Source organism: Pithys albifrons, chromosome 5 (assembly GCF_047495875.1).
Source record: "Pithys albifrons albifrons isolate INPA30051 chromosome 5, PitAlb_v1, whole genome shotgun sequence".
NCBI lineage: Eukaryota > Metazoa > Chordata > Aves > Passeriformes > Thamnophilidae > Pithys > Pithys albifrons.
This window is the reverse complement of record NC_092462.1, coordinates 32430369-32442645: the sequence shown is the minus strand read 5'-3', so window position 1 is coordinate 32442645 and position 12277 is coordinate 32430369. Positions and strand designations below refer to the sequence as shown.

Here is a 12277-nt window from a genome sequence, read left to right as displayed (position 1 = left end):
TTACACTGCAATTTATAATGTATGGTGGCTCATTCTCATCTTCCTGATCCCTGAAATCCACCTAGGCTTTAAATACAATAAAATGACATATTTCCAAGTATTCATTTAAACTGGCTTCAAAAGTTTAAAGCTGTGTATAAATCTGGCCAATTAACATTCGTTGATTGAGCAATTGTTAACATTAATATAAATGAATTTTTCTAGCACTGTCGGGTTTTTTCCTCTGTGCTGTACCATAACAACAAAGGGCAAGAAATTGTCCACCTGCTCCCAAAACCTCAAAAGTTACATTCCTCCTTTCTGCAATAGGAAAAATGTAGGATTACTAAGATTTTTTTCACCGAAATTAGTCAAGGCAGGAAAAATGAAGAAGAGTGACAGACAGAAATGGATTTTGATGTTGAAACAAAAATGCCCCAGCACTAAGAGCATTTAACTGGAAAATGAAAGACAAAGGGTTAAAATTCAGGTCCTCCTTGTAGGAGCCCACATTTGCATGAAAAGACCCCTCTGAGACTGTAATAGTACAGTGTAATGGAATTCGTTACATTAATATGAGGGAAAACTAAAAAAAAAAAAACATAAATCAGCATGGAAGACATAAATGGCTTGGAAGACATTTTGTCAAAAACAACTCATAACTAGTAGCAGAAAGAAACAATTTGAGCAAGCTAACCCTCAACAATCTCAATTTCAAAGATTTATGAGATTACTGAACAAATTATTCTGACTTGTTCAGAGCAATACAGCATTTCATCAGCACAAATTTGCACACATTCTGAGATAGTTTACACATATATAAGGAAATGCAATACATTCAAATAATTTAGATCCACATTACATGGGATGGTAAACTACATTAGCCTTTTAATTTTATGGATATAAACTAGAGTCCTACAACTATCAAATACATTCATAAAAAGCATAAAACCAAAGAAAATAAATCCCTTCTCCACGCTACAAAGCAGTTGCAAAACTGTTCTGCTGAGCTCTCTTGCCCAGTTGCTGACATGAGCCCTGAAAGCATCTTCTCCATACAGATGAGGAAAATCTCTGCACTACCCAGCAGACTGCTATTTAAATTATCTACCCTATCAAGTGCTTAAAAAGAATCTGTTGTTTGTAATCTTCATCGTGTGTGAAAGAAGATCAGTTTACACCATTTGTAATAAACAGAGGCATCTTTTCCAGCCCAAATAACGTTTGTAAACTTCTAAACATATTTATACGGAGAATAAATGATAGGGGTATGAAAGTCTTAACCACAGTAGCCTGAAAAACTGCAGCATCAAATCAATTATGTTTTTTCAATATTAACTACCTGAAATTGAGATTAAACTGAATAGGTGAGATAGCATAGTAAGCATGTGTTCATACATCTATTTTGAACATTTCATACAATTAGCCACTGACCCTTATTGAGCTTTGAAATTCTTCTAAAACTTGTATGACTATATATTTATGAGTCAGGGCCAATTTTATAGAATTTTGCCCTACTCTTGTTCATTGGAAGAATCATTGGGGAAAAATAAGCCCATTTCAAAACACAAATGGCAAAGTACTCTCTGTTTTTAACACTGAAATGCAAGCACATTTACCTTCTGTAGTTAGGAATGAGGATGCTATTTCCATGTGCAACAGAGGCCAGTAAGTCATTCACGGACCAGCTGAAGTGACTGGTAATTCAATTACAGAGGCAGCATCCCAAGCATACAAAACAACCACACACTGACTTAAGATAATTAATGCAGTCCTGAATATTGTTTGTCTGATATCAAATAAAGCAATAGAGTTGAAAGAAAAATATTTTTTGCTTGAGTCTGTCATCTTTATTTGAACTACATGTAACATTTGAGCCCTCAAAAAAATCCTACTAGTTTCGCTGAGTCAGGTTTGGGAGCAGGTGGTGGGGGATAGTAGTAGCTAGAACTGAACCACCTTGCTGCAGAATCATGACGAATATCTGTCTTGCAAAAATTTTTTCACACTTTCATAAAGTGACTAGCCATAGCTAAATGCAGTAAGTATACATTTCTTGTACATTAAATCAGATTTAGGACAGGAATGTTAACTCTCTATATCAATTTCCCAAATGGGAACTCTGGCAGGAAAAGGTAAACTACCTGTAAATTGGATGATTTGAGAAACTTTCATAAAACAACCATGAAAATAAAAAGCAGAAAAATAATCAAAGATATGTGGTGGAATAATTGTTAAATAAGGGGGCACAGTAGTGTTGCATTAGAAAGTAAAAAATGTTCTGTGGTGGACCTAGATACAGATAGGTAAAGAAAAATAAACAGTATTTCAAAAGACATCTATAAGTGCATCCAAAGAAATACAACAGCTGTCTTTTAAGGAGTTATTAATTTTAGAAGGTCCAATATGAATTTGTTCAACACATGGTTATTTAAAACCTGCTTTCACTCCCTATTGTTGATCTGGTTTACAATATGCATTCACTGCGCTTATTTGATGATTTTATTCACTGCTTATTTTTTATCCAGGTACATATGGTTATATGTACATTACATATACACAGAGTGAGAGTTTGATATAAGTGACTACATTTTTTACCTATTTGGGTATCTTTTCAGTGTTATTTTCAGTTTGACCTGACATTCCGTGGCTTGAGTTGTTGTGATGTTTCCAGAATACAGGCATGAACCTTCAATATAAAAATTAGTAAGTGCTCTGAGATAATCTTCTTCAGAAAATAAATTGTACAGTTTAACCAATGTCTTGCTTATTATTTATCTGACATTCAAAATAAAGTTCACTATGTTAAGTGCACATGTGTGCACACTTATATTTACATGTGTGTATACACACATACATATCTAGCTATATATACATTTATGTTTACTATGAGTTATGTCCTCTTTTTAGTTTCCCAAAATTATCCCCTCTATCACCACACATCAGAAAACTATTAAAATTATATTTTCCTTGAGAAAATATTTTTTAACAATGCAGTCATGTTTCCACAGAAGAAATGCCTGCAATGCCTGACAAATTATGCTACTTGAATTTTCAATATAATGATAACATAATAGTCTTTACCTGTTTAATGCACTTTCAAGCTAATATGTTCCCAGTTATTATATACTTCCCTACTAATCATCAACTGTTCAAAACCAATTATTTTTTGTTAAACATGCCTTAATTCTCAAAAATATTTTAATCCTGAGAAGCTTGAAAAAAGAACTAATTAAATCAGCAGTAACAGCATCACTTAATGCCATAGTACTTGGTTTAGGGTGCATAACACACACTGGATAGTAAAGGAAGTCTTACGTACACCAAGAGTTAAGTGGATTCCCAACTATGTGCAGTCAATCACACCTATCAAAGTCAGTGTAAATTACAATTTTCATTAGCATATATAGAAAAAAGTTACTACATTTTCATATGTTAAATATAAATAAAATTCTATATAAGTATATGAATATATTGAAGAGATTGGTAACACTGGTTTATTTAAGAGCTTGGTTGGTATATTTAAGGCTTGACTGACATGCTACTTACAAACTACTATTAAATATAACTCACTTTCAAATTTGTAAGAGTCAAATATATATTCATACTATATTCAAAACTGCATGGTAAGTTATTTCAGATACATGAATAAAATTAATGCCATAATCACATAATAAAAAGTCAAGTAAGCAAGAGAAAACTGCCGTATTTGTAGCGGCCCACACTCTGGATCACAGCTGTGTGAAAATGGTCTGTGAGCCAGGCACAAAGGTGCACAGCACTGTCACACAATAAATACTACAGGTTTCTTTACAAATAACTCTCAGGAGTAGAAGAATGTTTAAACCTTGCTACAGAGCTTGATTTTGAGAGGAAAAATGTTTTCAGAGCAACAAAAGCACAAGAGTTCCTACTGCAGGCTACATCCTGGTTTTATTGTATCACTATTACTGCAGAAACCCATCTGATCTTGACCATTTTAATTACAAGGAAACACAGAACCTATTTCACATCTGCTCACTGAGCCTGAGAAATGCTTTATAGCGTAAAGGAAATGAAAAGGATCAGGAATACAAATGAACTGAAACACAGGTAGCTAATAAATTCCTCCTTTCCTTAAAATCAGTTCTAGTAATTTATTGTGAAATACATTTACCTTGGTCCACAGTAATTTTAATTCAAATAAATATGTCTGATTTTCTTTCATCCTTTATGCTAAAGGTTTGCCAACAGCATGCTGAATGCTATTCAATTTAAGAATGAAAGCTATAACATTATATTCCAAAATGGCTGGAGAAACCTTTGCCATGACTCTCAAGTTGCAACATGCTAGATATTCATAGGTTTTCAAAGCTGCTGGTGGAAGATATAATGAAAGGATCTAAGGTTTATGCATGAATCAGCATTCCCTTGTCACAATGTCATAGTGCAGTGATCCCTGCAGAGCTGTAAGACTTGATTTAAAACAGGAAAGCTCAACACTGGCTCTTGAGCCAGCAGGATTAAACATTCAAGATTGTACATATATTACCTCTGTGCTGAAACTACTATATGAAAAACTTGTTACGCTTATGGCAGTTATATAGTACTCCATAGGAAACTTCTCTTTAGACAACTCCAATATCCTTTCAGTGCTAAAATATGTGAGTACACAATACAACTACCCTTGTAACAGTTGGGTAGGTAGATTTAAGATGAAAGGATTTCATCTTCACCACTTTCCTCCTTTCTTGTTTTGACAGAACTAAGAATTTTTTTTTAAAAAGTGCTGAGAGTCAGCACTTCTCCAATCAGACCAGACTCAATTACACTGTGATGAAGGACAATAAAGTCCTGTGGTTTGGACACCTTCCAGTACTGCCCTATGAATTACCTCCACTGCTTTACCTTTGCTCCAGCTGTTACAGACAAAGAGGTTCTAATAGAGAGAACCCCTTTATTAACATTTGCCTTTATTAACATTTGCCTTTACCACCCAGACTGTACTCCCCTGAATTATCAAGAATTCTCAAACAGGGCTAAGCCTATCCCATTTTTCTTGAAGGGTGAAACAGCAATCATGGCAGTGAACTTCTCATCTCAATCAAAACCAGTAAGCCTCCTTAATGAGACTGACCCGGGAAGTGTCAAACTGCAATTAGATTCCAACAGCTATTCCTGATGACCTGTCAACAGAGCTTTGCAAGCATTGAAACAGTCCAACAAATTAAAGAAACTATTTATTGTGGTTATTTTTCAAACACATAATTTATGTATGTTCCTTTTCAGGATTAAGTGAAGGTGGCCCATCCACCTTAGTCAAAATCAGTAGTTTTGGCCCAAATTGATGTTATGTAAGGTGTCATGACAATGTCATGGTGCAGATATGAAATTTCCACTAAAAATCCAATTGGGTATGGCCAACTGTCACCCACATCAGAGTCTGATATTCACATGTGTCTCCACCCTCCTATGCCCCCTGGGTTGAAAAAAGTGCATAGCCTTATGGTGGCAGTATGCAGAGGTTAATCCAGGCTTGCCCCTGACTGGTAAGTAGGTGTATGCCCTATCCTTGGGGGTCCCCCAAGTCCTGACAGCACTACCCCCCAAGCTGCTGTCAGACTGTACCCAGCGTTTCCAGTCCGTGGGTAAAGGGCACTGGTGCCTTGTGACAAGAGTGCCACATTTTAACCAGAGATACTATCGAGCAGATGATAAATCCACTCAACAGGGCAAGAGCCTCCATAATTCCCACACTGAGGAAGAGGTTCACACCATTACCCCTTTGGGCATTTTACACGAGTTAAGGCTACCTTCTCACAGAGTGGACGCTCCTCCGCTACACCCATTCTGGCCACTTTCAAATGACTGAGTAGTCTGTTTCAAACATTCCTCAGGGGTACACGACCACCATCTCCTCCTTTCAAACTTTAAGAACTAATTTAAAAGTTGTACCAACAATATTAGTTCACCTAAAAACTGTTCACTCCATCAACAAACTCAGAGCAAGTGTTGATAATTAGTTTGAAGAGACCTTTACATAGTTTTACAGCGGGCTTTTTGTTTGGTTGGTTGGTTGGGTATGGAGTTGTATGCTGTTTCTCTGAGGCTACTACAGCTGGGAAGGAGGCAGCTCAGCCCTGGCAGGGCGCTGTGGTGGAGCCCAGGCATGCTGGCTGCCACCTGCAGGTGCCAGGGTGGGATCAGTTACTGCCTCTCCTGGAGTGCAGGGCTGCACCCACCTCTCCCCCATCATCAGCCAGAGCTTCCGCGGCCTGAATGGCTTAGGGGTTTAAATGAGGAGCCAAAATATTTCAGTGATTGAGATATTCTGGAGCAGAGTCATCACATCTATTACATTATAAGCCTGCCACTACATTTCTGTGAAGGAAAGTCACCTTGTTGGAGTAAAATACTTGGGTAAATACTGAAGCATTTTCAGTTTCATATTAGCCTGCATTTCTGTGACCTTCCTTTACGCCTGCATTGTTTGACAGTGTTGGTTTGGACACAAGTACTTTGCATACTATTCAGGAGGAAAAAAAGAACCTAACAAATCAAATATCTTCCCCTAAAAAAAACCCTAACAGAACCAACCTGCAGAATGTTCAGTATTTCAAATGAGAACAGGGGACAAAAAGGGGACAAAAAAGATGGATCCCTCTTAACCATTTGTGAATACAGGGCTCTGCAATCAACTCCTAAATTCTACTTGTACAGCAAATATTTGTCTTCAGAACTCCTTTTTCACCAATGAAACCCTTCTGGGAAGGTAATCGAGGAAATACCACACATATTTTTAGCATATGCTTCACTAGTCCATTAAATCCAGTGCACAAAATGATAAATCCATCAGTGGTGATCAAGGTGACAAAAGAACAAGTACATGTTCATGTCTTCACTTCGGTGTTCTCCAAACTGCTTTAAAATTAAAGCCTTGGACGAGGTTCAGACAAAGGGAAATACAAAACATGGATAACGCCTCCCTTCTGCTGCAAGTCTCAAAGTCCACCACTGTAGTCTACAGCCCATACCTATCATCTGAATGTTGTAAGAATTCTCCAAAGATGACAAGAACAAGGCAAAGCACACAAATGCTGACTAAAAAGACTTGACAGGCTTGGACAAAAAAATATGTCACCTTGACTTTCTCAAAGACCAGATGGCGATGCCTGTCTCTAATGCTAGTAGAAAAAAGAAAAATCTGGTGTTTTGCACAAACTGCTTCAGGACTTTGTAGACTTAAGAGAATTGAGGAACACAGAAGGACACATCACAGTTTTGCAGAATGTTATCTAGATTGCTACACTTACTTCACCAACAGTTTCAGTAACATAATCTGCAAGTACTGGCCATGTGAAGTTCTGGTTGATGTAAACCTTCATTACTTAAGAAGGGAAGAACTGTCCAAGCAGTTTGTAAATATTAACAAAGTAGCATTACTGTGTCTGATTACATGCTCTGACTTTTTCTGCCTTCAACTATGCATGCTATACCCTCCTACACGCCAATGAAGTCTCCTTGCCTTGAGCTCTTGCACCACCTATCCCAGTGTCTATGCTGAGCCGCCCCGATTCAGCACCACAGCAACTACGAACACATAGCTGAGTCGGGACAAAAAAAGAAAAAAAAGGTCGCTAAAGGAGGGAAACTGCCCTCGCTGACAGCTACCCCCAGATTCAGTGTCCCTTACACCTTTTTTTTCCCCAGGAGGGACGGAAAACGCCTCGGGGGAGCGCGGCGCTAGGCGGTCGGTGAGCCGCGGCTGGGCAGTAGCGGCCGGCACTGCACCGAGCGGGTTCCCCACTCCTCGCCGCCCGCGAGGCTGCGGGGACCGCGGATTCTCTTGAAACGGGCACGTGCGGCAGGGAGGGCAGCGGAGGAATGTCAGGCCCCGCTCTTTGCCCTGGGAACGCCGGCCTCAGCTCACCGCTCTCACCAGCGGCACGAGCAGCGCCCGCAGCCCCTCGCTGCAGCTGCCCCTCACCGCACGCCTGGCTGCGCACCACGCCTCGTCCGACCGGTCCTGCCGCTACGCGAGGTCACACGGCACCGCCGGCCACTGCCGGGGGCAGCCGCCGAGCGACTGGAGGCAGAAGCGAACGTCGCTGCGGGACCTGCCGCCTCGCCCGAGGGCTCCTCTCTTCGCGATACCACGACCGCGCTGCCCCGCCCCACCCTCGCCAGCGCCTCCCGAGCAAGGCATGTGCCCCGCGCCCCGCGGCACGCGTGCGGCCGGCCGTGCTCGGCGGGGCCGGGGGCGGAGCCGGGGCACAGACCCGTCGGCAGAACCGCGGGGGCGGCGGCTTCAGGCGAGGCCGAGCGGGCGGCCAGCGGGGCCTCCCACGAGCGCGCTAGGCGGGGGTGAGCGGGCGGCGAGATGGAGAGATGGAGCCCGCAGCACTGCGCGGCGTAAAATGGCTGATCGCTCCTCAGCCGCCCGCACCGCACACCCTCGACTGCTGTCGAGAGAGAGCCCCGGTCCTGCCCGCGCCGGTAGCGGGGTGGCTGCACAGCCCGCGGGCAGTCCTGGGGCGGCGGGGGAGAGCTGCGGGCAGCCCCGGGGCCGCGCAGCCTTACGTAACGCGCGGGGAGAGCCGCCGGGAACCATTTTACACCTCCCGGAGGGCTGGGGGGCGCACGGAGACCCCCCGCCCCGTTCTCACGGGGCCGGAGCCGGGCGCTGCCACACCTGCCCGACAGCGGTGCGGTTGCCCCCGGCACCGCAGCCCCGCACACACAAACACCCCGCACACCCCCTGCACCCCGCACACACACCCACCCCCGCCGCCTCCCCGCAGCCGCCCCGCCCCCGCCGCCACGGCAGGCTGGCAGCGCCCACTACTCACAGGCGTTGGTGACGGCGAAGCTGTTGGCCACCTCCAGGTTGTCGATGTGGGGAGTCAGCCTGAACTCCGAGGTGGAAAACTGAACCATCCCTACCCGAAACGCGCTGTACTCCTGATCGGCGCCCCTCGGGAACAGCCCCCCTGCAGGGAAACACACGCGCGTCAGGCGGGCGAGGGCACCGGCGGAGCAGCGCGGGGGCCTCGTCTGTGCCCGCCGCGGGGCCGGGCCGGGCTGGGCTGGGCGCCGCTGCCGGAGCGCTCCCGGCGGGTCCGTCCCGTGCCCGGGGCCGCGGAGGCGGTGGCTGCGGCCGGGGAAAGGCGAGGGGACCTCGCTGGCGCCTGGCGGGCACCGCGGTGAGACTGGGCACGCGGCGACATGACTGGAATGCCCGAGTGACACCGGCAGGGATGAGGGATCGGGAGATCCGCCGGGAGGAGAGAGGGGTCCCCCAGCATGCGGGCACCTACCGATCTGTATGCTGTTAGAATTGACCCCCCAGAGCAGTCCCCACAACACAGGAGCCAGGAAGACAGAAATATGCATAATCTTTTGCATTTCCAGGAAAAGTAGAGCATCCACAAAGCCACGGAAACAGCCCTTTCTTCTTCCTCCTCCTTCTCCTCCGCGGAGCGCGCTCGTCAGCAAATTAGATCCCGTGCGCTCCGGGCGAACGGCCGGAGGGAGCAAGCCAGCCCCAGCAGGCGAAGGAACGCAAAGAGCCCCGCGGCAGGCGCAGGGGAAGCCGCTGTCCAGGCTGCCGGCGCCGCTGCCGTGCTGTGCCCTGCTCTGGCTCTGAGCGGGACGGAGATGCCAGCGGTGCCCTGGGCTCCCTCCCCCCGGCCCGGCCCGCTCCTGCCCTGGCACGCGCTCGCCCGCGCTCCTCGCACTCAACGGGCGGGCGGCGCACCCGGCGAGGCGGCGGCGTCGGCGCCTGCGCGGTATTGAGACCGGCGGGAGCGCGCCCGCCGCGCCCCCCCGGCCGCCGCGCCCCGCCCCTGCGCGCGCCCGTTCAGCACCGCGGCCAGCGCAGCGCTCGGGTGTGCGTCTAATGTGTGTGTGTGTCACAGCCTGGCCGGGGGTGCACACCCTCCACGTACACCTGAAAAGCACATATATACATATATATGTACATTGTTTAGCTACTGTATCCGAACCGGAGACCTTAATTTGCAGGAAGGGTTAAAGCTATTCAGATATTTCATTTTCATGCAAAACGGGGATTTTTTTTTGCCTTTCCAAGATGGGTTCCAGCTGAATTAGCTAGACATGCTATTTACTGCAAGCTAAATTTAACATTTCTCAGTTTGGCACGAAGTTTGTTGCTGTGCAGCACACACAGACACACACACACATCTTATAGAAGAACAGGCAGTGTAACATTACTGTGACCATGACAGAGAATTTGCTATTAAATTATCATCTGCTAGCATATCTTTTATTAATTTATTTTTGTTAACAAAGATAGGAAATATTTGTATAGAAAAGGATACTGATATTACATTGCATTTCCTTTTCTTTCTTTCTTTTTTCTTTTTTTTTTTTTTTTTAATTATGAAATTGTCTTGATTCTCCTTTCCAGGAGGAGGGTCTCAAAGTTTCAGATATTCAGATGTCTGTAGGAGTACACATCCTGAACTCATAGGAAGTAGGCATCTTGAGGCCCTTTACCCATCACTAATTTGTGATGAGTTTGTTTCTTTTGAGTCATTTCACGATGAAATTCTGTGCTGGTTTGTCTGTACTTGTGTCGTTATGTCTTTCTCTCACAGCATGAGATGAGCTTGAAAAAGAGACTGAGCTTTAACATCATGAGTATATAGTCCCTATGGCCTTATCCGGGTGGGTACAGCTCTTCCTTGCTCTCTCCCCCAGCCTGGGTCCCTCCCAGAAGCCAGGTTTGGTTCTCCATGGCAAAACCTACTGTTGAACTCTGTAAAAGGAGCAAACAGTGTCACTGTGGCAAACAACAGATTGAGCTATCAGTGGGAAACTTGCTTTCAGAAAATCCTCACTGCTCCCTGGACAATATAGAGGAATTTACTTTTAATAAATACTTTAGAGTAATACTGCCAATCTTTAACAGCAGTGCAGATAAATCATAGACCTTTTTTCCCCCCCAAGGTCTAAAGAAACCTCTTATGTATAAGAAATGAGGTTCACATGAAGAAAATATCTCAATTTAAAGATTTTATTTTAATATATTATAATAAAAATACTATTTGCTAGTATGCATTGCAGCTGCATAATGAACTAAAATATAAAAAGGATTAGGACTATGCAAAATACAGAAATGAAATTTAGAAGAAACTAGAAGGATTTTTAACTAATTGTATTTACAGTTATGGAAAGCATTTAAATCTCTAAACTGTTTGGGAGTTTGGGGGGTTTTTGTTCTGTTTTGGGTTTGTTTGTTTGTTTGGGGAGGGGGTTGTGTGTGTCACAGAGAAGAGTGCCCTTCCACATGTGCATCAAGACCTTTGACAGATACAGTAAGAATAATTCATGATGATTCATGTTTTACCTGCTTGAACAGTAAAATAGTATTTTATTGTTTATACTAAAGCACAGGTTGGGATCCCACCGTAGGGGGCGCTATAGAATGAGCAACGTTACCTGAGTCAATTTATAGAAGGTCCCGAGCCCAGTTTCTGTCATGACAACGCCCTTCTACACATTTCAAGTTAAAGACCTACAGAATATAGCATAGCAGGTAGGTACAATAAAAATGATCCAAGTAAGAAGTTAATTACCAATTAAATCTGGGGGTTCTGTACAGACTATTTGTGGTGAGATAATAATGGCTGCCCTGGCTGTAGATTTTTTTAAGGCATATTTTTCCATTTCAGAACTGTGAGCATATATATTTATACACCATGAACAACGTGTGTGTCTGTGTGTATGTATCTACATGTAGTATTCCAAATTTGTATCATCTCGTCAGAATATGTAGAAAAAAAGTGTGAATCCATGTGGCCATATTCCACTGGTGTGACAGAGAAAAATAAAAGATTTCAACCAATGTAAGTACAAAAAGACAGAATGTTCTAGTCAATCAGCAAGAAAACAGTTTAATTAAAATTTAATAATAGTGAAAAATGCTGACAATAACAGAAGACCTTCTTCAATTTTCTATTTCTTTATAACAATCCTATGCTAATCAAAACAATGCAATCAGGCAAAGGAGAAAAGAGAAATTTATAGGTGATGGTAATTTATGACCATGTACTAAGAATAGACATACTCATTAACATTGTGCATGAGAAAATCAGACTACATTACTGGGAATCACATTTAATACTTTTTGCCCAAGGGAAAAGAATCTAGCAAGAGGTAAGTAAGGACTGTAATTTTAAAACCAGAAGATTATATTCTCATATGCATTCTTTTAAATCCATGATAGAAACTCATATAAAAATGCATTAGTTTTGAATCTGAACAAAGCATCAACAGGGGCACTGTTAATAATAAG

General features: G+C 43.5%; 1 protein-coding gene across 6 annotated transcripts in view; it reads right to left on the bottom strand.

The window, feature by feature from the left end:
- GRIA2 (glutamate ionotropic receptor AMPA type subunit 2) overlaps nucleotides 1-9732 on the bottom strand; it is an 89067-nt gene extending 79335 nt beyond the window's left edge. For all 6 annotated transcript variants that reach the window (XM_071556153.1, XM_071556154.1, XM_071556155.1 and 3 more), the window contains exons 1-2: nucleotides 9276-9732; nucleotides 8808-8948 (exon numbers count right to left, since the gene is read on the bottom strand). In XM_071556153.1, coding sequence (XP_071412254.1) covers nucleotides 8808-8948; nucleotides 9276-9363 — 229 coding nt within the window. In that variant the 5' untranslated portion in view covers nucleotides 9364-9732. The remainder of the gene's footprint in view (nucleotides 1-8807; nucleotides 8949-9275) is intronic.
- Between the last annotated feature and the right edge of the window lie 2545 nt (nucleotides 9733-12277).